Genomic DNA, 26,290 nt, shown 5'->3' with positions numbered 1-26,290 from the left:
AGTAGTTATTCTGCATTTGTGAACGCTGATGGTCTTCGCCAGAGTATCGGAATAAAGATTGTGCGAAGAATTATAAACACGGTGATGCGCATTCAATAAGAGCAGGGACAAAAGGCACACAGAACACATTTCTCAGCTGTAGAAAAGCCCATTTCTAGTATGGTGAGGTACGTAGAGCTTAGTAATATTAACAGATAAGACTTTCCTCCAGGAGACTGGATCTTTCCTAGTTCTTCTTCAGATGGAAATGGTGAGACAGATTAGGTACTGTGGTCAAAATTCATGTGCAGCAAGAGAAGAAGGAAGTTCTCTGCCAGCTCCAGGGTAGATCAGAACAAAGCGAGGATGGGCTAAGGGCACGCAGAGGACAGTGTGACACACAGTCACAGCCCTTGCTCAGTCTGGAAAACAGAGATACTGAGATGTCCAAGGAGGAAAGAGGGTAGCCACAGAGCTCTTTCTGGCATCAGTTTTTGGCTCATACTTGCTAATGGCACTTGCTGCAGCGCTTACCCTGCACCTGCAGCTCCAGCAGCAGAGCACCACTGACATGGCAGGCTAAGTCCTTCTGTCCTCCTCCGAGGACTCGTTGGGTACAGAAGCTTGGGGGATGGAGAAACATCTGCCTGCCTTGCAGAAAGGTTTAAGGTCTGGAATCTCAAGTGATAAATACTTTCCATTTTAAAATCTGGTTAATACTGTTAAGAGGAACCTATGCCTTCTTAGGATAGCACCTGCACTTTGCAAGGTGAATATTTGCATTTCCTCTGTGGCAGTGACCAAACCACAGCACATTTAGAAATACTTTTCAATATGTTGTGGAGTGCAAACACGTAGCGATTGCCCTGCACCACAGACAGTACGGCGTGTGCCGCTCTCCCGGTCGAGCCTGTGCGAAACGCGGGTCTGAGCAGCAGCGCTCGCCTTCCCGTGCCAGATCACATTCTCTCTCTTCTGCTGTTGCTATTTTCCAAGCTGCTGCTTACCTTCGAGTGCATGTGCTTGGTGTTATTTCCTCTCTGACATCCCTCCAGCACCTTTCCCAGGCAGTGACCGCAGCATGGTTCAGCCCAAAGCAGTTTGCATGGCTGTCCGCTCTGCTCCAGGGGGCAGGATGCAGATGCCCAACCTGAGGCCAGCAGAGGAACACATGTGTGGTGGGTTCTGGAAAGGCCATAGACTTTGCTTTCCTGAATGAGCGAGGGGTGGAAAAATCTCTTTTGGAGATGACTGGCTGGCAGGTATCGTCTTTGAAACATTTTATCAGTGCTAGGATTTTATAACGGTAGTAAACATGTGGTAAGATGTCTTAGGCATGATATAAGTGTCTTCTGCCCCCACGCCCCTTTAGAATACCTTTCAGCTTTAAAAAGTTTTATTGAGTTAATGGCACTTGGCCAGACCTGGTGCGTTCAAGGCAGGCACATATTCTGCTGGCTTAGCACAGAAGCAGGTGCTTACCACCTCTCAAGAGTTAATCTTCTATCAGCAAAACTCCACTGTGCAAATTACTTTCAGAGATGAAAACAAACATTTTGTAGTGACTTAGTGAGAACAGTAAATATTGACATATGCTATCTCCCTGTCTCTGCAGAAAGGTCTTAAAACATATATTTCATTTTCCCTATTCTTTGCAAGGACTCTGTACGTTTATGCAGCAAAATTTCCTTTAACAAGACGATCAGTGCATTTAGTTTTAAGCATCAAGATACATGATGCAGTTGAAAGTTTGTTATAATTGTGGAAGTAGATTAAATATCTAACAAAGTATTAGTTCTTTTGCTTTTGTTGAAAAGCTTTCCCTCTCATCTAAAATTTCTGTAAATTGTGAAGTATGTGTCGTTACATTTACTTTAGACGTCCAATTGCTTATGATTAGCTGACATTTCTTACTTCTTTGTAAGTGAAAACTGGCCATATATGTGAAGTACACACTTCTTCCTTAATTTGAGATTTCTCTTTGGAACCCCTTTTCTTGGAAATATCAACTGCAGGTAGCAATTTATAAGTGCCATTGAACCATCCCATAAATCCTTGACTTAAATGGTCATAGGTTTTCTCCTCCAAAATTAACACATAAATTTTTTATATAATTTTTCTAGTTGACCTAACACCTGGATCACATCAGCTGTTGGATATATCCAAGCATTCATTGTATATACTCCATGCTGAAAATTATGAAACATCACGTTTTTACAGATGGTGCCTTGATTTATCTCAGTAAAACACAAACCTTCAGTTAGTCTTTGAAGTCCTGCAACACAACTTTGTTTTTATTATAAGCCCGGTTCCCCCTGAGCTGATGCCATACAGAGGCACTCAGTTGTTTATTTGTGTGGCAGTTCTTCCCCGGCAGTTCCCATACATAGGGACAGTAACCTCACTCATGGTAATTCAACTGCTTATGCTAAATCTGGAGACCGCTTTGCATATTTTTCATGATTTTGCCCTGGTAGGAAAGTTAGAGAATAAGAACTTTGTATGTAATTGTATGATCTTCCAGCTTCCTGTTCTAGTGGCTTCTCATTGTGCTCTTCTTGCAGTTGTCTTTATCTAAAGCAGGAATGGGTTTGGCTTTTGAAAGAGCCACATGCTCTATGCATATGTAAATAACATATGAAGACTTCTTTTCACATTAAGTACCAAATTCTATTTTTCTGACAGAGAATGGGTTTCAGTTTTTAACAGCTGCAACAGAAAAAAAGACACCCAGATGGGCCTTTTCATCTGCTTCTTCCCTTGCCACAGACTATACTTTCCATACTTTATTTGGAAGCAAAGAAAAGCAGTTGGCTATGTTCTGTAAACTTGCTAAATTAAAGACGATAAATCCTCATATACAAACTGAAAAGACTGCTGAAACGCATGTGATTCAACACTGGCTTTTCATGCTAGAGTAAGTCGTGTATTTGAAAATAGACTGCAAATAGATGGCAAACCTACCGGAAAGACAAAATGTATACAGAAACACTTATCTGCATACCTATTTTAAGGCAGCTGAAATGAAATGTTAATGCACTGGGCAGAACATACCACTTTAATAAGAGCAGGATACTCTATATTTCAGTTCCCAAGGAACTTTTGACAGTTGTCTATCGTAATCCTGATGCTTTAAAGGCGGTATAAAAGTTGTCTAGACTTTTTTGCACTATGTGAATATACCACAGTTCATTGAAACAGCTCAGAAGACATGGTTCTCCAATTATATCACAGCTTTTTTTCTGGACCTACTTACAGGTCCAGGACCTGCTTACTTCTGGACACGCTTACTGGCTTCACCCTTAGCTAGGATGAGCTGGAACAGCTCTCTGGATTTTGTATTTCAGGACCAGGATCTGTCTTGCCATTTTATACGAGAGGATCGGTGGAAACTAGAGCAGTTCAAGCTTAGATCTGTTGTCCATTCAAAGCGAATTCCTTGTAATCCAAATGAGAAAAAAATACTATTTAGTACAGCTGCACTGCCAAGAGTTTAACATGCTGGTTGAGTACATTCGCAGGTGGGCTTATCTACAGTCTACGTAGCATATATACATTCATAAAAGGTGGAAATGCAAGTGTTGTGTTTATATGGTGCAGGGAATCCAAGACCCAAGGCCCAGTGCTCGCTAAACATCTGTAGTCTCTCTTCCTTGATTTGAGGGAGCTCCAAGCAGGTGGAATTCATCAATGTGTAAAAGGAAACTAATCTGAATAGGTGCCATTCTAAAAATGCATTTGCAGATGCCAGATTAGCTTTAGAAAAACAGGAAGGCTTTGAGAGGAGTGGGAAAAGCATTGTCCAATGCAGAATAAAGTGTCGGTTATTCTCCTCCAGCCGCACGTGCGTTGGTGCAAGGCAGGAGTGGAGGAGGGACGGGGCAGGAGTGGTGGGGTCGTGCGGCGGAGGTGGGCAGCGTGGAGCCGGGGCGAGGACCAGCCGAAAGCCCAGCAGCCGCCCTGTGCAGGTCTCAGCAGCTGGTCAGTGTTTTCTAAGCTCGCGGGCTCAGCCTCACTCTGCGAAAGCCAAAGTGGACACACAACACTTCCACGGCTTTTCTGGCAAGGGACTGAAACTGAGTTGGCAAAAGGCCTGAGGCACAGAGGAGACGGGCTCAGCAAGCTGTGTGCTATGCACGGAGAGAGGCTTATTTTTAAGGAACTGTTATTTTACAGTGTTGATTTGTTTCCTTCCCTTTTAAACACCAGTTCTGCTTAGGAGAGGGGAGCAAGGAAGCAAAAGGACACGGGGCTGGAGCCAGACCCTTCCCTGGGCATGCTTTGGGAGTGGCAGGAGCAGCTCGGGCCATGCCCTCCTTCAGATAAACCAGCAGCCCCCCGTCGTCCCCTGCAGCCCGCTGGCGTGTGTCTCATAATCCTGCATTTGTTTTCGGTACAATGTCAACTCTTTGGGGCACTGTCCTGCCACTTCAGAGGTCAAAACTGATATGGCCATCTGTGACTTGCTATATGAAGGCGCAGACTATTGCAGCCAGTAATAGTGAAGGTCCAGAATGATCTCCCGCAGCTTCGAACTTGGTTTAACGTCATTTTAGTAGAGGAAACGACCTCAGTCTCGTGCCGTGAAACACTTGGAAATGTGTTGTGCACCGCTGGAAAGAGTTCAGTGCTGCTTTTGTCTTTAAGTGGGGAAAGACATGACATATCCACGCTGAAAACTCCATATACTCTGCTAATGCTTTTATAACCTCTTCCTCTTAACCCCAGCACAAGCACACGCTCACACAAACAAGCGCACACTTCAACATGTCCTCCGCTCTCTTGAGAAAAGCTGCTCATCCGGCTCCTCGGGGAACTTTGATCTCTTTCCCACCGCTCCCTCGACACGGAGCAGCCGTTCCCCGGCTCCAGCCACAGGCTTGCTTGGTGACAGCGTTGTGTTTCTGGGGATGTGCAGAGCAGCTGGAGTGCATCGCTGGATGTGGCCTACTGGGAACTGCAGCTTTCGGCTGGTAGAAAGCATTAATCACCGCGGTGGAGATGTACACAGATTATCAGTGCTAAAAATCACAGGGAATTGAAGTGGTGGGAGGGATTTGGGGGAAAAGCCAGTTATGAAAATAGCTTAATTTTTAAGGCATGAGTCACACCATTTATTAAAATAGGCTTTTGTACTTTCTAAAGCCTCCTCAGTTCTACGAAATCAATGTAAAGCTAATATTTCTATCTCTGCTGTGCATCAGCCTCCTTGCAAAAGAAGAAAAGACTGTTTGAATCCCTTGCAGATCCCAGGTTTTTATGTCAGAATCAGAAGCTGAAAGAAGATTTGCATGGACGTTGCAATTTATATTTTATGTATCTGGACAGAAACTGTGAAGCAGCCAGGCACAAGAAGCACCAAAGCTGCAACATTAGGTGCTCCTGATCAGAGAAAAGCCAAAATAAATATTCTTATTTTTCTCTTCTTAACAGTAATGTAAATGGGGAATGACCAGCTAAAATCCTTGCCAGTGAAGTTTGCAAACTCTAGGGATAGATGAGACAGTAAACAAATAACTGAACTCTACTAATTAAATGGTCATTACCCCAAAAGAGGCGTGTTTTTGTATAACTAATGGTATAACTAGAAGGCAAAACATCTGGGAAATGAGAATACGGGCTCCGCTCGTTGGTGTGAAGCAACGCTCTGCAGGGAAAGGAGGATGTACAGGGCACACATTGTTCCCATCTTATGCTTTTTGTGCAGTACAGTTGTAGTAACTGTTACTATGAGCCTGAGATGTACAAAAAGGACAACAGCAAGTACGAGAAGGGGAGTGAGGTTGTAACTGTGAGTATGCAGTTCTGACAGCTGCATTTTAGGAAGGATAAAGAAATTCTGAAGAGGACTCGAGGAGGGCTAAAAAAAAAAAGTCAGGATTTATTCAGCTGATCAAAGATATGTTTGAGAGTTGGCTTCATCACTTCACAGATTTCTTCACAAAGATTTCTGACCAAATCTTAAGCAACTTTCTGATGAAGGTGTGACAAAGTCCAGGGATTAGCAGCTAAAGTTAAACAAATTCAGCCTTGAGTTAAACCTTTATTGCCTGGCAGGGAAAGTAACTGAAGGCTTGAACAGCTCGTAAGGGGAAGAGTAAAGTGGTCATTACAGGCTGCTTTAAAGTACGAGTAAACTATATTTTTGTAAGGTTAAAAGATAATTTTTAAATTCTGTTTCTGGGAGAAATTTTGTGGCCTGTGTATGTGTGAGATAAGACTGCTAGGTTGTGACCATACCTCCAAAGTTTGACATCGGTGACTGTGAATTAATGTTGGTGCCTTTCCATCTGGGACCATAAATGCTCTTGTGCACTTTTATGATTTTGGCAATTGCCAGTCACCATATTTTTACTTTACTCTCTTTGGTACATTTCTTTCTGTTTCATAAGGTGCACATTGTAACATGAACATGTTGCCACATGAGCACCAGTGAATCAAATTGGAACAAGAAACCCATGAAGTTACCCCACCTTGCTCTTTATATCACCCTCATCATGTACAAATACAGGTCTCAAATACAAATACTCGTCAGCCATGGCCTGACTTTTTAAGACAAACTGAAATGGGTGCCAGTTTGCGTTTCTGTGCTGCATTATGAAGGGCAGTGAACTAATTTAGGAGTAAAGTCAATCCCTATCTGGAGGCAGCAACTTCCACGAAAGGGACAGATACCTGGAGCAAGAGCCTTGTCAGCTGCCACAAGTTTATCTGCTGTTGCCTCTGAGTCAACACTCCACGTTAGCTCGAGGTAACAACCTCTAAATTACCTTTGAAGAAATCCCTCCTGAGCAAGTCTGTGCAGTCCTCTCAGCATTCTGCAATCAGCTTGGAAAAGTTTTTCACTCCCACTTTTCTCTGCTGATCGCAGCAAAACACGGACTGTTAAAGCAGTTGAGCTGAGCATGCATGCCTGCGCCAATACCTCTCACCCAGCATGTACTAAGTGTAACGTGTTCTGTGCAGGCTCTGCATCCAATATTCACATAGTTGTGATTTATGAAGGACGAGGGCATGTGGAGCTCCTCCTGGTTAATGTTGAAAGTCAGCCACTGCAGCTGAGGAGTGCTTCAGAGGCAGCCTGCACCGGTGTCTGCCTCCCCCCCCTCAACCTCTTCCTTCTGATCCATGGTCTGGAAATCCCTTTTTCCACACCGTTCCAGATACACTCATCCTTAGGAAGAGTCACAGCATGGCCATTTCATCCCAAATCATCAATGTGTCAGATGACTTAAAAAAAAAAAAAAAAAAAAAGGCCCATGGGGCACACCAATGATTTTGGTGAGATATTTTATTTGATGTTGTATGTACAAGGAGGCAGTCTGAGCTAACTACTCCTGTTTATTTTTTTTAGCTTCTTCTTAAATATGCAAAAAGTTACATGGTGCTACAAATACGTTACTTGCTCAAACTGAGGATGCACGCTGTTACTCTAACACTCTCACATGAAATATGAACTATCAGCAGAAATGAGGAATTAAACTATGAAAATCAATGAGCACTCCAGATGCTGTACTAATGCTACTTGTCATAAGCATTCTGGCTACAAACCCTTTGTTGTGTAAATCATATATAAATATTCTACAACATATAGTTATTGGTCTTACCTTTTCCACTTGTATTCATTTATTGTATAAAAATTCACCCTTCCATGGACTAAAATACTTACAGCAGAGATTAATTACTTCAATGTAAGACCTGAGCTTTGCTATTGTAAGTATATAAATATTACAATATTTCGATCAAAACAAGTATTCTTATTCTAAAATATGTTCAGTATCTTGACATAAAAAAGTTTACATTATCTAGTTTCATGGTCAGTAATTATTCTAGAATTTCAGAGTGCTTTACGATGTCTGCTACATGAGTGTGTGTTGATCTCTGATTATCATAATTTCTGAAGACTGTCAGAGCACTTCAGTTAATGACACAAACAGAACAGAATAGTTTTAATTAAAAACTGTAGTGCCATAATATTTAACTTGAATCAGAAACCATACTGATATTTCTTACATTGCAAACGGTTGGCAACAGTAATTCTGCTTCCAAGGGAGTATTTGTGAGGCCCTCTTTCATTTAAGATTATGGACCTGTTGGAGCGAATCCAGAGGAGGGCCACAAAGATGATCAGAGGGCTGGAGCACCTCTCCTATGAAGACAGGCTGACAGAGTTGGGGTTGTTCAGCCTGGAGAAGAGAAGGCTCCGGGGAGACCTTATAGCAGCCTGCCAGTACTTAAAAGGGGCCTACAGGAAAGCCGGAGAGGGACTTTTTACAAAGGCATATAGTGATAGGACAAGGAGTAATGGCTTTAAGCTGAAAGATGGTAGATTTAGATTAGATATTAGGAAGAAGTTCTTCACTGTGAGGGTGGTGAGACACTGGAACAGGTTGCCCAGAGAGGTTGTGGATGCCCCCTCCCTGGAAGTGTTCAAGGCCAGGCTGGATGGGGCTTTGAGCAACCTGGTCTAGTGGAAGGTGTCCCTGCCCAAGGCAGGGGGCTTGGAACGAGATGATCTTTAAGGTCCCTTCCAACCCAAACCATTCTATGATTCTGTGATTCTATGAATCCCAGTAGCGTGCTGAATAAGTGGAGCTTGTCTTTTTAAGTTTCAGGGAACTCTTTAAGATGTCATAAAAAAAAAAAGGGATTTTTTTTTGTATTTACATCAGGTTATTCTAATAATGTGGTAGGATATTGCTAGATATTGCTACTTTTACTTATTGTGTCAGTGATCTGAAAATGAGACTGGTAGCTGTGAACACCTACATAGTAACTCTGCCTCTGATAGCAAATCCTTTTGTGGATGTAGGCAAGTCTCCAAATCTCTCCTCCTCTATTTCCGTTCTTCAAAAATAGTGATTGTTAGTAAGTGTTGTTTAATAGTATTGCATACTATATGTGTCCAAAATGAGGAGCACAGCAGCAGTGTGTGCCTGCAATAATTAACATGACAGAACACAGTAACGAATTGCTTGCAATGCTAAATTTGACTTAGCAAAGCCATTTTGCTCATGAAGTGTTGTCCTGGTTTCAGCTGGGATAGAGTTAATTCTCTTCGTAGTAGCTGGTACAGTGCTGTGTTTTGGATTTAGTGTAAGAATACTGTTGATAACACACTGATATTTTAGTTGTTGCTAAGTAGCGCTTATCCTAAGCCAAGGACTTTTCAGTTTCCCATGCTCTGCCAGCAAGCAGGTGTGCAAGAAGCTGGGAGGGAGCAGAGCCGGGGCAGCTGACCCGAACTAGCCAAAGGGATATTTCATACCGTAGAACATCATGCCCAGTATATAAACTGGGGGGAGCTGGCCGGGAGGGGCGGATCGCTGCTCGGGCATCGGTCAGCTGGTAGTGAGCAATTGCATTGTGCATCACTGGGTTTTTTTCTTTTTTTTCCCCCTCTTTTTTTGTGTTACATTCCTTTTCATTACTATCATTATTATTATTATTCTATTTCATTATTATTATTGTTAGTATTGTATTTTACTCTAGTTATTAAACCGTTCTTATCTCAACCCATGAGTTTTACCTTCTTTCCCGATTCTCGTCCCCATCCCACTGGGAGCAGGGGCAGGGAGCGAGGGAGCGGCTGCATGGTGCTTAGCTGCTGGCTGGGGTTAAATCACGACTAGTGTGTATATGGCTAATTTGAGGAAACAACAGCTTCAGCACCAAAATGAATCAGAGAAAAGCCAAGTGGCACTGGCTCTTCCGAAGCTCTTCAACAGAACCAGGCAATCTAGGTAACAGGGGTCTTTTGTGTAGATGGTACTTGAAACATCACAGCTTTGCTAACTGGCATGACCTTTCTGCTTTATTCATGAAAAAAGGTAGTTTCAAAACTCTACGTTTTTTCAAAACTCTAAGAAATGCCTTGCAGCCAACGCCATGATGCGGGACTCTGGGGCATACGGTCTGCATGGCAGCTTGGGCACAAGCACGTGCACTTCAGAAAGCTCCTGTGTCCTGATTATTCTTTGTGTCCCAAAGGCGAAAGTCCATTTGTACAGACAGTGTCCCCTCTCTGACAGTGGCCCAGGCAGGCAAGAGACATGCTTCTTTGCAATACGGACATATGGTCTGACCCTATATGGCAGTTTCTGTACCTGTCTGGAGGGCTGTGCCCTGAGGATCATGTCTAGGACTGGCGTCTTCTTTATTGTCTGGATGACTTGACATCCCTGGCATGAATATACTGGAGAAGGTGACTGGGCTTTTTCCTCTTTGAGGCTATTCCTTCAGCTCACAAGCATCAGATGACATACTGGCAGTTTATGTCTAAATACAGCCTTTTTTGCAAGGCTGTCATGTATGTGAGGTACTTCTGTGGGGCTCATGGAGAGCAATCTGAGATACACGGAGGTATTAAGAGGGGATGAGAGCAAGAAAGAGTGTGTTGGGGATGAGGACGAAGGGAAAGAAGGCCGACAGGGCTCCAGGCTCTGGCTCTGGTGTAGCACCTTGGGCCCTGCTGCAGCACCTTGGGCTCTGCTGCTTTTGGACCCCACATGCTGGGCAGAGCAAAGAGCAAGGCAGAAGTTCAGTGTCTGCAGTGGGAGGCTGAGGCCAAATGACTGAGTCATGTACTCAAAGACTTGACTGACCTCTGAGTGCATATCTATGTTGTTGTTTACACTTTACATAAAAATACGTATAACCCACCAGTTCTTATGATTCAATATTGGAAGAAATGCAATTTAGAAACTAGGTAAATCCAGAATCTAGATCCTTCATGGAAGAGGTCAACTGTGGGAAATCATTTCTGTGGAACATGATCACAGGAGCTAGGTGAAGATGGAGAAAATGCAGCCAAAACGTCTACTGCAGCTATTTAAGACACTGCAGTACTAATGCAGGGAGTACTCCAGAGGGCTTTCCTGCGATCAAGCCCTGAAGGAGTCAGAGCACTTTCAGGTCCTGGCACAGAGCTCCGTCCAACTGCTGCATTTTTCATCGCTATTAAGATGCAGCATCAGTGGCAGCGAACACGCAGATGTTATGGCAACGCTGCAGTCTGCGGGTAGGCTCGGCACTCTTGCTCTGACACCAGCAACCTGGGATTTGCTCTCAGTGTCAAAACAGGTTGTAATTAAGACTTTTGTTCATTATGTAAGAAATGATTTTTGGCCGGGTGCCTGTTCCCAAACCTTGCGTATCCGTGCGAAGCGGGGGAAGTGGCCTGCAGGAAGTGTCTGGGACACGGTGTCTGTGGTGAACAAGACGGAGGAAATACACAGGTCTTGATTCTTTGCTGCCCTGTAGCTCCGAACAAGGTAGTCAGTCAGAGCTCTCAGGGGCTGCCCTAGACTGACGAGTTTACAAAAAACTCGATGTAAGGAGCTAAGTCTGGTCTGCAGTGACCAGCAGCAGCAAACAGCATACAGAGGAAGCATGCGTGGAGAGGGACATTTATGCAACCTGTCATGGAAAGATAAAGTACTTCCATTTCCACTTGACAATAGGAAGTGCTTGTCATTAATCAAGGTAGTGTAAAAGGTTCCTCTCAGCAATGGCCACTGAAGTTCCTACTTTGTTATCGACGCTATAAAAGTGTGTATATTGAAGCTACTTGCGTGAAGCTGGCCACCTTCCTCCTTTTTCTGAGTCTGCCGAGGGGAAGAGGAGAGCCGTGAATGTTGCTTCCTTACAGCGAGGCGTGTAGTGCACACATTGCAGATAGGTATTTCAGTCCTACCAGGCATAGACTTTCTATCCATTTCTATTCCTAGTGTCCAACAAGCACCATTTTATGGACAGCAACTTGCTCTACCAGTGCAGAATGAATTTCCGCCGGCGGCGGCGATTAATGGAGCTCCTCACTGAGAAATCTCGCTTGGTGCCAGAAAGCCATGACAGCCCGTTTTGCCTGCGCAAGCAGAACCATGACAACAGAAAACACACCAGTTTTCTCTCAGGTGACTCAGCAACTATACTACTATCTGTAGGGCGACTCCATGGGATGTTAAAAAATCCTTTTTGGATGAGGGGCTTCAGTGTTTGTCTGAAAAAAAGCAGGGCTGGGTATTGTGTGTTCCTGTTTGTAGGGATTGTCCATTCACTCAGTTTGCCAAATCTTTAGCTCCCTGGGGTGGTTCTGTATCTGTATCGATAGCATTTCAGATGCTGATCAAAATTCGGTGTCCATGAACAAATAGAACTGGTTAAAATCCCCCAAGCCTAAAGTAATTTGTCATACATTCTATGTGGAGTTTTCAAGAAGAGTAAAAGTGAGGGGAAGGGGTCATGCAGTGTTTGCTGTACAGCAAAATATCTAGTAAGAACTGAAAGAACAAACGCAAAGTAAAAGGAGAACTGGAAAACCTCATTTCCCTACATTGAAATGCCTCCTAGAAGACACTGCAATGGGAGCAGTTCAGCCATCGTGTTAGCTACAGCATTATACTCATGCAGTGACTCTTCTAACCATGTAGAACACACTAACCCCTTCCCAGTGTTGTCAGCGAAAGCATGGCTTATTGCTGTTGTTTTAAAGAAATCAGGGAAATGGGTTTAATAATTGATACCGGTTCCCTTTCTCTCTGTATTTTCTCTCTGTTTGTAGTGAGTCCCACCAAGGAGATAAAGATCGTGTCGGCAGTACGGAGGAGCAGCATGAGTAGCTGTGGCAGCAGTGGGTACTTCAGCAGTAGCCCAACGCTCAGCAGCAGTCCCCCCGTGCTCTGCAACCCCAAATCTGGTGAGCACCACCATCGCTTACGATGCACAGGAGCCAGGGCACAGACATCTGTTTGGGGAGAAGGCGACGTGAAGAATGCCTAGCATTGTGTCTAAGTTTATCTTTTCAAGGATACATTAAAAATTCACAGCGTCACAGGTTTTATAGGCCAGAGGGGACTATTATCATCTTCTAGCCTGAAGTCCTGCTGAACACAAGCCAGACGTCTGCCTCCGATAATCTCTGCATCAAGCCCATAATTGTGGTTTGAGCTGCAGTTTATCTCTTAGGAGGACATGCAGTCAGAGACCCAGATTTGCCTCTTCATTGCCAAGCTCTGAACTGATTCAAATCTCCTCCTAGAGACATTCCTTCGGTGCAAGTCAGAGGAGAGCTTAACTATCCAGTGGCCGCTTGAGCTGCTATGAAATAACACAACTCAGAAAACAGCAGCCTCTAAAGAAAGAGGCAGCATTGTTTCAGCCTGTCGGGGACCATTTCAACATTTTCATTTGTTCAGGTCTTACACCAGTCTGTTTAGGAAGGTAAAAGTAGTGTTAAAGCTTATTTTCCTTTTGAAAGGATTTCCTATCCCATACTGGAAGGTTCAACACACCCATTCTTCCACAGTTCATTTAAAATTGTTTCTTACTGTACATCTGGGAAGGGGAAAACAGACCAGGATAGATATTGTTTCAGCCTCTCTGTTTCCCTCAGAAAAAGCCCTGAATTTCAAAGCAGATTCCCTGCTGCCCTTTGTGCTCCTTATTATTTCAGATTTACCAGGTCTGTGCCAATGGTGTAGGGAGTGTTGTGCAACGGGGGAAGGCTTCAGTGGACATGTGTAAGCTTTGCTTTCAAAGGGATGCTGGCATTTGAAGTGATTACTGGAGGGTGCCTCAAGCACTATATGAATCCTGTTCAAAACATGGACAATTTACTCCGGAGATGAGTGAGCTAAAGTGCATTTCAGTCCTGCTGTGCGGAGTGGCCATCAGAAAGAGAGGCATAGTTATGGGGATATTTTCTTTCTCTCTCCTTTTAGCACATTTCCTTCCCTCTCCTTAGGCTCTGCTAGGAATTCAGTATGAGGCTCTAAACTAAAATAATTTGAAGGACTCAGTAGGATTGCATGCCCAGAAGCCATAACCCCCTACACCAGACCTGCTGTCCAACTTGGGGGAACGCTCTCAGTGCTGGTGGTCATTGCATCCTTGGAGTACGTTGGTGCTGGGCGTTTGGCACCACCTTCCAATGTGTTTACCCCTATATGCAATGGGTTTGCACCTATATGAAGAGTGCCACGGTATCATGTTTTGGCAGAATATCTCTCAGGTATACTTCCCAGAAACGCTCTGATAGATTTTATATGGGGAGCTCTTTGGCCCCAGTACATCGTTAATTACATCCTGGAAAATTTTCTGGGACAGATAAAACAGCATTCATGCGCTGTCCATAAATGTATGTGTTATCTGAAGTATGCCGACTATTCTGTTCATTTATAGTTCTGATTATATACGAAGTGTCAACCCATGAGTAGTGAGAACAAGTTTATTTCAATGCAGCTGATTACACAACACTGGAAGAAAAAGGATAGGCTGATGTTGCCATTGCATAAATTCTTTATTTTTTAAAAGAAATTCTCCCTTAGGACTAGTTTTCAAACTCTGAATAGCTTTAACAGACCCCTATTTGAAAGAAGACAGCAATGGGCTTATAAACAGACTTATTTTTAAGAATTATACAATTACCTGCAATGTAGGGTAATTTCTCCCAGAGCGCAAGTACAGATCCACACGTCATCTCGCTTAGGTTAACATAAGGCTGTCAGATGTAAATGTTACGGAGGAATTCTTAATCCTCTGCTGGACTATAAAGTGATTTTTTTCACAAATAGTTTCCTGCTATCCAGACCCAGAGCACGTCACTGAACGGCGTGCTAATAAACACAAGGCAGAGGTATATTTATTGTCAGATGAGTTCTCTTGCAGGCAAACACTTAAAAAAAATCCAGGTCATGACTTGACCAGTCATGTAGAAAAACAATCATCAAACAAAAAAAATTTCTGGAGGTATAATGAAGGGAGGCACGCAAGGGAGTCCTGCATGGATGATTTACCTGATTCTGACTTGTCGAATGAGCATAATCACTCAGGTTTTTCACATTGACCAGGCATGCTCTGCAAAGTGTAACAGTGGCTAAATGACAGTTTTTCAAAATCCATGGGAAAGTAAAAAAAATACATATTGGTTTGTATGCTAGAATTCTCCCTGCTCCCATGAATGTCATTGAGAAACTCATGAATGTCTTCGAATACCATCTGTGGGAAATTTTGTCTTCCACCTGTGACTGAAAAGGCAGACATCATTAAAATTATTTATCACTAAAAGAAAAGCAGCCGTAATTTTAGAGGTGAAGCAGGCAAATACGGTGAACAACATACATCTTTCCTTTGTCCTCCATCTTGTGAAGCATTTATAGACATATAAAAAATGGTACACAGAATGGTATCAATTTGATTTGGCAGAACTTTACATTTACTTTGTTCAGGGGCAAATTATCCCAATGCATAGCAAGGCAACGGGGAATCACCTGCAGAAACTCACTGGTATTTCCTTTCATGTAAAATCCCAGCCAGCCATAGGTTAACTAGGCTGTCCCTGGATAAGAGGGGGTTAGATGTCTGTGCCTACAATTGCAGAAATCTCTTTGTTGGGATAATTCCTGACTCAAGGAGAATTTTCTTATTACTTAATTCTGTGATTCAAACCTGACTCAGATGAAATAGCAGAGAGCACCCAGCATGGACAGAGCGAGCCGGGAAGAAAAACTGCTCCATGTCAGGAAGGTTGGTCACTCATTTCAACATTGGACACAGGAGCAGCCACTTCTGATATTTGTGATAGTGTTTAGTGGATCTTGATTGCAGACAACAAAGTCTGTTGGCTAAATGCCCTGATTTTCCAAAGCTCTCATCATTTGTACTCAGAGTTATTCTGCTGTCTTTTCCTTGGCTCTTTTACTACTTTCAAGCAAGTCCGCAAGAACTGAAAGAGTGTATGGGAAGTAGGACCAAAAAGATGTTGTATCCCAACACTGTATCTTATTTATTAGGAGAAACTCCAGAGGAATGTTTATATTGAATATTCATTTATGTACCTCCACAGTATTAAAGAGACCTGTGACTGCTGATGAGCTCTTGATGCCTGGAGCCCCATACGTAAGAAAAACTTTTACGGTATGTCTCCAGTATTTTTCTTTATTTTCTGCATGTTGTATGCATAAGGTAATCCAAACAGACATTTTCTGATGGGATAATTAGAGCTTATTTGCATTTGCTAAGGTTTGTACTTTAAAATCTCGAACTTCGTTATCAGTACTTCCACACATTTCAGGTCTGATTCTGCACTTGTTTATCCTGTCTTTATGCCAATGTAGTACTGCTGACTTAAATGGAGTGTAAAATTACATAAAGCCAATAACATTTGTATTATACAAACTCATCTAGACTTTGTGCTCCTGGTAATACTTGCACTGCAGGAGCGGATTACCTACCCAAATTGAAGTTTTCTACTTAGGTCTTTCTAGACTATGATGGGACAGAAATTTTGATTCATATTCACTATTAGAGAAAGCCTTTCTGTAAAGACGTTTTTGAGCCTAGTCATTGGAAGCATTGCTTTTTACAGCCTCCTAGTTCAACAAAAAAAAGCAAGAGGAATCATTTGGATAGAGCCTTTCCCATGAGTGATATAGCAGCCTGTACACAACGTCTTTTACTATGTGTTGGAAGTATAGAGATGTTGAAATTATGTCTTGAACCATTTAGGTGTTACCCCCTTGAATTTCATGGAGCTGCTTGAAGGTGATCACGTCCTTCTCTTCTCTTTCCAGATCGTCGGCGATGCGGTGGGCTGGGGCTTTGTGGTGCGGGGGAGCAAGCCCTGCCACATCCAGGCTGTGGACCCCAGCGGGCCAGCAGCCGCGGCTGGGATGAAGGTGGGTTTTCAAAATGCGATGATTTACCGGGGGTTTTTGTGCTGCTCAGTGAAGGTCTTGGGCTGCCTGTGCTTGGGGAGGGAGGGGTGCTTTTGTATCCAGGGTTGAGTACCTTTGTCTCAGTTTCAGGCGTTTGTGCACAGTGAGTTCTGCTGCCTTTCACCCCCCTCCTGTTTCTTTTCTTCTGTCCTTGAGATTCTTCAAGTCCCTTTTCCACATGAAACTCGTTTATCCTTTCCAAGTTGTTTTCTTGATCTTTTCCCTTTTTTGATTTTTTTTTTTTTGTTGTTGGTTGGCTGGTTTTGGTGGTGGTGGTGTTTTGGTTTTTTGGGTTTTTTTTGTTATCTTCACCTTTTTCCAACTCTGCACAATTTTAGCTTTCCCCTTTACTTTGCAATTTATGTGGTTGCTGGTATGCAGCTTCTAGACTTTGCCTATATAGGAAGAGGCGAAGTCAGACATACCTATTGAAAGTGAAGCTAGCATAATCTGTTGTTCATTGTAAAGTAGTTAAGATTCAAGACATTTTGGAAAGAAGAACGTATGATACTTTCAGATTTCATAAGGAGTTGAAATAGTTTCATACATGATTTAAGAATAAATAAATACAAATTCCATGTGAAGGCTTTTGTACTGCTAATGCAGAGCCCATTGACTTACTTGCAGGTTTGGATCATATGCTGCATATATCTGTGAATTAATCACTTTCTTGTCCAGTGGGAAAAATAAAAGCAAAGCACTATGTCAAGTACAGATAAAAGCAAGAAAGGGAAACTAGCAGCTACACCTACTCCAGTGTCCAGGCTGGGCGAGACACAAAGATTAAATTATCAGTTTATGTCATGTTTTATTGTATGGTAACAACACAGGTGAAGGTTTCAGATGTATTCCACACGCAGCCCAGTTTGCCACGAATTTTGTCCTGCCTTCTAATTCATCTCCCTTTCCCATCACACTCCCCCCAGCTGCCTCTCGCCCATATATCCACACCCACCAAGCTGGAGGCGGCACGTGCTGCCATGACTCCAGGGATGCGCATCCTGCCCATCGCACGATGCCAGACCTGCCATGGCACCCTCCTTAGCAAATGCACTACAGGGGTTTCTCCTCTCCAGCTGCTGGGTTTTTTTTCAAAAGAAACTTGCAAGAACGTACTGTCTTTGAAACATTTACTTTTTTTGAGCACGGGCAGGCAAAACCCCTGGGAGGGGGAATGGCAGCTGCAGAGCCTGTTGGTGCACGCAGCACCCTGACACATCCTGCTGGCAAACAGCTTGATTCCTGAGGGAGCTGGAATTTTTAATATGTTTTGTACAATACCTAAATATAATATACAGTTACAATTTTTGTATGAAGAGTATCATTTTCAAATAGTAATCCTGCCTAGAATTTAAAGGATTTAAATTTAAAAATAATGGATTTATTCATGTGTATGTTCTAGATCCTGAACTTGGGAGTTCAGTACTTTACAGTATCTTTTACTCTCTGAATATAGCAGCTAGCAATGAAGTAGATCTATTCTGAAGCCTGACTTGTAAAAATAACACTGTGGTGTCATATGTATAATCTTAGAGATTTCACTTCTGCACTCAGCAGCTTAGGGCTGAATATAGTCGGGCTTTGGTTTGTTTTTACTTTTGGTTTCACGCTGGCAGCCCTGTGACTACACACTAGGATGTTTCAGTTAAGCTGCGTTCTTTCATATTTCACCTCTGAAACTGGTTTTATGTATCAAATTATGTCCTCGTATCTTCCATTCGTGCTCTCCATGCCCTCATGTACTCTGATGGGGTTACAGAGGTTTACTTGAACCATTTAAGACATAAGAATGTAAAATGGTCCGCTGTCCTGAGGGGAGCAAACACTATTTTAGACAGTAAAGCTGGGATATATTGCCTTGAATTTGCACAAAGGACAGATCTGATTGTTTGCAAAGGTGCTATCTTTATATAAAATGCTTTTCAGAGCAGAATTGCACATAAAACATTATGGCCGTATATTAGATGAGTCCCTGTTGAGACACCAAAATCGGCACCCCATTTTCAGAAATGCTGAGTACCTTTAGCCCCTGGTGAAGAAATGCCAGTTTTCTTTGAAGATAAGGGTTTTTGTTGAGGTGTTCCCATGGCAATAGGTATGTAAATTATAGTGCAGTATTTGAAATTTTTAAAAATCTATGTCACTTAATCCATCTGTTTACAGAACTCTTCAATCTGGCGAATTTAAAGGAATCATATAACAGGCTTTAGATGACAGCTCCTTGAAAATAAACCTTCCCCTGTGTGGAAGCTGCAGGAGGAGCACTTTGAAAATAGACTATTGGGCCCGGTAACTTCTGGTGGGCTGGTGCAAGAGGCTTTTGTCTGCCAGTGTTGCTCTGAGCACTACACCAAAGAAGCGCTAACAAGGAAAGTTGGCTATGATGAAAAGGGTAAGAATTTGAAGAAGAGCCAAGACTTGTCGTTGCAGTTTGTAGAAAAGTTCTTGGCAGTGGCAGCAGGGTTTTTCCTCCTAAGAAGATGTATCCAGTGTAATCGTTTTTGGAAGTGTCTTTATTTGTAAAGCTTGTGATTTTGCACTTATCTCTCTTGGAGAGCACTATATTCCTGTCTCTGCATTACGCTGGACAAATTGTTGAGAGAGGACTGCTGCCTACAGTCTCATTGTAGGACCTCAGGTTGTGCCCTTAAAACTCTACCGTGTGTTTTATAAAGCAGTAAACATTAGAGGCTCAACCTACCTGAAGGACTTTGTGGCGGCTTGCTTTCAGTTTGACCTTGGCTGGGCTCCTGGCCTGCTCCAAAGCGCAGTGAATTGGGAGTCTGAGTAGAAATCTCAATGAGCTTGGGACGGAGCTCTGACCACACACAGCGGCTGTGTGGTGGGCATGGCGCTGGGCGGCTGGGATGCACGCGTCTCCATCACACACGTGCACCTCTGCGTGGCAGCACTTGTGGTCTCCTTATACGTGACATCCTCTTCTGGGGGAATTTTCAGACAATTTAATTCTAAGAAAATCCCTACTAGCATGGTCTGCTGAAGAGGTGTGAGAGGGTGTTATGTTTTTCGGCTTTAAGTCTTGATACCTCTTCTGGGGCTGGTAAATAGGATTACCATTTACAGTCTGAGGTTTCGAGTATGAAACTGAGCAAATAATTTAATAAATATCTTGTCAATTAGCTTTATTAAAGTATTTTTAGACCTGGTTTGTTGAAGTGTGGTTGCCTGTGACAGCATTGTGAAGAGCGTGGTTGCTGTAAGCACATTAACAAGTGGGAGCTAGAGGCAATACGGGGCTATGAAAGGAGTCAGTGTTGTGATGTGTACTTCTAAGTTATTTGCAGCTCTGTTTTGCTGTCTGCTGTCGTCAGCAGTGGAAGACAGGAACAGCAGGATTTTGAAGTTCCCAGGTTGCTTTAATATTCAGTATTGACTGGCTGCAAAATTCGAGTCTCTGCAGATGACACTGCTAAATATTGCCAGTTGTTGTCAGGAAAACTCTTTTTCCCCTTTTTTCAGTGTCTTATTCTGTCAGTTAATTTCTGTTTTTAAGGTACAAGTATTCTTTGAAAAGTTACACAACTTGACTTCAAACTAGTGACTTAAATTATGCATCACACATTATTTAGTGTGACTGCAACAGAGTGTGACAAAATGAGCAGACCTAGCTTAGTGTGAGGCTTGTGAAAGAGACAAATTAATCACTCATTTTGCTGATTATCTGTTCTTCTCTTTGGCTGGAGAAATCAGTGCCCAGCTCTAACCTTTGAGGAATGCTAAAGAATATCTGACTCCTTAAACTGATTTTGAGCAAATTAGTATTTATAGCTGTTACACCTAAGGCGCTTGTATCATACAAATTGCCAATGGCCACTCAAGCTTTTCTATCCTATTCTAGTTCTTCTTCATTTCAGTCAGTATCAGAGAGTTTGGGGGACCATGTATGGTCACTGGTACCAACCCCTTCTGTTTTGAGCTCTGCTTGGGGATTACGGTATACAGCCAGGACCATTTCAGCGTGGTTCTGCTCTCCTTGTGATCTTTAAAAGCTGGTGCAGGGAGGAGGTCAGCCTCATAAATTTTCTGCCTGTGCCATCGTCTTCTGCATTCACAAATGATTATTTCAGGTCCAGGTTCTCAAATGATTTCACTAGCAGAATAAGAGCCAAATCTCAAGTGTAATAGAGTAGCCACTGTCTCATGGAGCAGATTGCTGTCAGGTTCATCGAGGTCACCCAGCCCAGTCTCCCTGCAATCAAAGGAACATAGGTACTATCCGATTAGTGCAAAGAGTCCAAATACTGCCACAATCACAAAATATTACAGGCTTGTAACATAAAGGAGTAAAAGCTATGCATTATAAGGTGCCAAGCAGGGGGAAAACCAACCCAAAAACATGTGATGTCAGAGGAATTGCCAATGCCTTAGATTCCTGCAATAGGAAGAAATTTGAACTGTGAGATTCTTGGGAGGTTGAATGTACCCCATGCTGCAGAGAAATGCAAACCCCATTCCATGGTCCTTGCCAATCTGACCTCAAACCTGGTGATTGCTTAACTGTTTGACAAGCAAGATAAACCAGTCTAAAAATCCTAAAAAAAGATAATTATTCCCCCGGGAAAAAATATCCCATTTATGGCTGTGGCCAATCTCCAATGTTTTTCAGGGTAGTGGGAAAAGTAGAGAAGCTTGGACATCATGAGTGAGAAACTTCTTTGTAACTCCTAAAGGCAGCCTAGTGGGAGCTTGAAGACTGGGATTTATATTGTATAAATAAGGCACAACAAACATGCCTCCATTTAACCGTCTCCATGAAGCTTAGGAAAGGGAAGATACCTCAGTGTTTGGTGCTGGGACTCTAACCCTTTAAAGTATTGGGGAGATGCTTCAGTGCTAATTAAAGGTATCCGAAGGGTACTTTCACTATCATCTCATGTGACTGAGCTTTAAATGAGAAGATGAAGTAGGTTTGGATAAATATTTATACTGTGCACTAGCATATGGTGTTGTTGAAGCAGATGCAGTTCAGTCTTAGAATTCTTATCTTATACCAACATGTTACTGATTGTAGAAAAGCATAAATTACACAAGTTGCCATCTGTTTTCAATTACAGCATGAAAACACTGAGGCAGGTTGGTATTTTCCTATAGCTGTGTTATCAGCTCACTGCTGAATTTGATAATTACATTAGAGTGAATTCAGAATGAATGTATTTGGTAATGCGAACACTCAAAAAATATTGCTGACAAACTGCTTTCATAGCTTGTCCATAAATAGAGAAGCAGCAGAGCTAAATGCGCATAGCACTGCATGTGATGAATGCCACTACTGTAGGGCTTGAATATAAATGTATATGTAAGTTTCAAACATGTCTCCATAAATGAGTGCCTCATTTTCTGATAGTACTTAATTATAAAATATAACATAAAGATCCATTCTCCTCCATAGAAATGTGGAAGCTGTGTTCAAGCACCCATGACTTTAGAGAAATCTAATTTTAAGAAATCAGATTTGATATTTTACTGTAAAATCAACTCTGGTTTTGCAAAACCAAAGAAAACACAAACAAGTTTTAGCTCCGTCTTTCACTTTATGCAGCTGTAACCAGAACCTCAGATTTTATGTGCTACTATCCATCACAGAGACTGGAGAGAGTAAGCTGAGTAGGGTAGCCATTAGCCTTGAATATCTTGTAAGCCATGCTCAAGAAGAGTGGTTGTCACATTAGGCTGTGTTAAGAGCATAGTAAGAACATAATAGTCAACAGTTTGGATGCTATTTTTTTTTTTTCATCTTTAGTAGAAATCTTTCTAAAAGACTCTAAAGAAAAATTTAGTAAGGCAGTTGTGTTAGTAGAATGATGATTCAACAGAAGTTGGAAGAGATCAAATATTTGTGAATGTGAAAATACTCAACTCTGCCATCGACATGAAAAATGGATTAGTGGTTGGTTGTCCTTGACAACTGTTTAACAGCATGTATAGCAGTCACCGTACTTTCCCAATCGATGCATGAATCTGTACCTGGTGTTCCTACTCTGTGTCTGCCTTCTCTTTTTAGTCTGTGGTCATCATTTGCTCAAGGAGTTTGCCGGCAAGCTGTGGTGATGCCTCTGTAACTGTCCCAAAGTTTCCATTTCCAGTGGGTGTGTTTAATTAACCTCAATGAGTAGTTCCCAGATTTTTTAGAGTGAGTCCTGTTACCACTTTTCAATAGGTTGGGCCTACCTAAAACCCTGTTACTCTAACTATACTGGGATTATTACCATCAAAATTATCATAGTAACATAGTTCTATGAGTACTGGGCAGCAAACTGCATCGCACGCATCTCCTCTTGTCTGAAAGTTTTGTGAATTCAGCCCTCTCACCAAACTAGGGACTTCTCTTACTGAAGGAAAACATGATTTGGGGAGCTGCATTTTGTGTCACTGCCAGAACTTTGTCTGGTTGCCAAAAGCAGACAAGGTTTGGCAAATCTCTCCTTTGCTTTCATTACAGAACACTACAAGTGCAACAACAGAGTCCTTATGTCCTTGATCATCCTTTGCATTAGCAAAGTGTCTTTAGGTTGACTGAAATCATTAAATGTTTTCTCAGCAGTCCCACTTTCTCCTCGTCATTGGGAATCCCAGTACAGCCTTGGATGAGCTGCTAATCAGTCTGTCTTCTGCCCCTTTGCTGCACCAGCTACTCGGTCTGTTTTATTCCTCTTCCGTAGTGGAAGCCCTATCATTGTTGAACCTCTTAGTGTCAGGAGACTATCTTAGAGACACTGTACCACTGGCCTGCTGGTTGAACCTGTCCCATGATGGCCACGTGGAAGACACAATTTGGATTTGGTTTCTCTTATTTACCCTGTCACAAACCCTCTGTGCAACTATGCTCACCGTTTTCCTACCAGAATACATAGGTATTCTTGTAAAGTAGCTTGGGTTTAAACCGATGAAAAATGCCAACAAATCTGACATATTATCAAACATAATCAAAACATTTGATGAGTAGATCTATTTTGGTACCAGTACAAATGAAAAAAACTTAGGTTTGATAAAGTTTCCTTGTGCTTTGTGGAGCTGTGGTTCACAGTATATCGTCTAGGTTTCTCAGTCTCAGAGCAACATGTAGATCCAAATTTACAGACTGGACCTACTGACTCCCGTGCAGCAATGTTACACCGGCACAGGCTCCACTGGGTTTCAAACTTCAGTTTGTACAACTGTCCCCTTTCTAAGCCATCGTCCTCCCACTCCTGACGAGAAATTTGTGTTTGTATTAACTCCAAATACTATCTTTGTGACATACCACCCTGCCATCCCTGCCCAGGTTGTAACTGTTCTAGGAGTAGAGACTTTCTATTTCCAATGCTACCATATTCCAGTCTCTGCTAATCTTTACTAAAATTCTCCTCTGTTTTGCTCTGTTTTCCACTAATAAATCATTAGACTCTAAGTATGACATTCTAGTTCTTTTAAAGCCATGATAAAGCTCCTGTCGTCTTCAGACATGTCAGAATTTCATCCTACATTCCGACTTTTTTTGGTGAATCTCCATTTTTCTGCTTGTTTCTTTGGTTTGCCTTGCTTCTTTCCCCACAGAGTTGTTTAAGGATCAGTTTGTTTTGAAGATACCTCTTCTGAGGCCGCAGTACTTCTGTTGAAATTGTTTTGGATGGTCAAGTGAACTCTACCCTTGTGCAGATGCCTCTGAGTGCAGAGTCACCACCAAGTAGATGGGGTGTGGGACTGCACTTGCTTCAGTGGACCATGGGCTTCTGTTCTTCTGAGTCAGTGGACATAAAATCAACTAAAAAAATCAGCCAGCTTTATATTGGACTAGAGACTAGGTGCTTGCTGTGACTATCAGGGACTGTTCTATAATAAAGAAGTCAAAACTCTGCATGTGAAGAGTCACCCTACCCTGAGGTATAAGGGGAAGGATCCACTCCCATGCAGATGGGCAGCGCAGTGCTCAGACGTCACTCCAGCAGGATGTAAACTGCAAACTGCACACACAAAAGAAAACAGAGAAAAATTCTTTTTATGGTTTTCAGTCCTGTTTTTAAACAACAGGATCCATGTTATTCACTGTAGAGAAAGGAATTAAGGCAGTGGGAATTCCTAGGTGAAATATAAAAGGAGTGGGTTTAGATTTTTGAGTATAAATTTCACCTTTAACAGTGAATTTCCTTTTTTTTTTCTCCTAAACTTATAGGACACAGGTTTAGCAAGGTTTTACTTGCTTATCCCAGACCTGAATTTTGGCTTGCAGAACAGTATTAGATTTCCAATAACTCTGTGTGGTTTTTTTCTAAAGACTCTTTTAACAGAGAGAGAGTTTTACCGGGCAATAAAATGACTTTTTTTTTCTTTACAACAACTGAAACCTTATGCAAATACAGAAAGTTTCATAATACCTCAGAGCTCTTTTTTCTGCTTTCACAGCAGTGTAGTTGACATTAGAATCGAACTTGTTTGTAGGCCGGTCACCTAAAATGCTGTTGGGCAACAAGTGACCTAATATACTTGTGTCTGTACATTGGCTCCTTCTCATCAATAGCAAATACAATTCAGAACAAAAAATTGTCTGCAGATTTGTAATTGAAGATCAGTGGATTTTTTAAATTTAGTCACATTATTTTAATAAAAAGTAGGTTTAAAAATTCTTTTCGAGTAAGTGGTGTTTTATGGCAGGATAACCCAGATATCTGAACACCCTGCATTTATAAAAGTGCTATCTTGATTGTTTCTGAAGTCTTACAGCTGTAGCCATTCAGAAAGAGAGAAAGCAGTCTTGGTTTCAGCTGCACTGTAAAACAGGGCTGTGCTTGTGTTTTGATACAGCTTCCAAATTCCAGCGTGGTCTATAGCCCATTGAATGGCGAGATCTAGTGCCTGCCAGAACAGCTGGGATCTTACCCTTGCTCGAGCTTTCTTAGGCTATTGCAGGTCACTCTTAGGTAGTCCAGGCTCTCTAAAGGGAGGACTGTCATCTGAAAAACTTATCTGCAGGATGGCTGAAATCTTAAAAAGAGTATCCCAAGTGTCTATAAAAAAGACATAAAATTAGAGGCCAGTACAGCAAAATGCTGGCATTTTGAACTGCTTTTGCTCTCAACTGAGGATGAAAAACATTTCGTATTATTAGGTTTAGTTGCAATATCCATTTCACTTGAAGCCTTGAAGGGGTCCTCAGATGCTGTTGCGTTTACAGCATCATGGCTATCACAGCTCTCTGCCCCGAGCGCTTCAGGGATGCTGCTGCTCCCTGGCTGCCTGCTTTACAGACCCTTCCCCGCACTTCTCCGTGTCTTTTCTTGTTGCTGCTCAAGACACAAGCTGGCTTCCTTCCATGATATAAGCAAATGATTTGGGAAACATGTTGCATTGAAGCCAAGGCTCTGTTTAGCTAGTCAAACACATGGAAAAACAATTGCACTTTTGTCTGTGCAAACAGAGAGCAGCTGTTTGTCTCAAATGGCACAGACCGTTCCTGCCCGTTACAGTCTTGATACCGGAGGGTGCTGAGGGTGCCCTGCATGGATCTGACTGCCCTTGTAACTCCCTTGTTTGGGCTGGTTTAGGGACTATTTTTAACTAATATGGGCCCTAAACGAACTACATTTAGTTAGTTTAGCCTA

At 42.4% G+C, this 26,290-nt stretch overlaps 1 protein-coding gene across 1 annotated transcript in view; it reads left to right on the top strand.

Moving 5' to 3' along the window:
* DEPTOR (DEP domain containing MTOR interacting protein) overlaps positions 1–26,290 on the top strand; it is an 82,889-nt gene that overhangs the window by 41,167 nt on the left and 15,432 nt on the right. The window contains exons 6-9 of the mRNA XM_050891446.1: positions 11,709–11,894; positions 12,542–12,676; positions 15,824–15,894; positions 16,551–16,655. Of these exons, the coding sequence (XP_050747403.1) occupies positions 11,709–11,894; positions 12,542–12,676; positions 15,824–15,894; positions 16,551–16,655 (497 nt within the window). The remainder of the gene's footprint in view (positions 1–11,708; positions 11,895–12,541; positions 12,677–15,823; positions 15,895–16,550; positions 16,656–26,290) is intronic.

Source organism: Gymnogyps californianus, chromosome 2 (assembly GCF_018139145.2).
Source record: "Gymnogyps californianus isolate 813 chromosome 2, ASM1813914v2, whole genome shotgun sequence".
NCBI lineage: Eukaryota > Metazoa > Chordata > Aves > Accipitriformes > Cathartidae > Gymnogyps > Gymnogyps californianus.
Note: the sequence above shows the minus strand (reverse complement) of the source record. Positions and strands in the feature narration are given on the sequence as shown.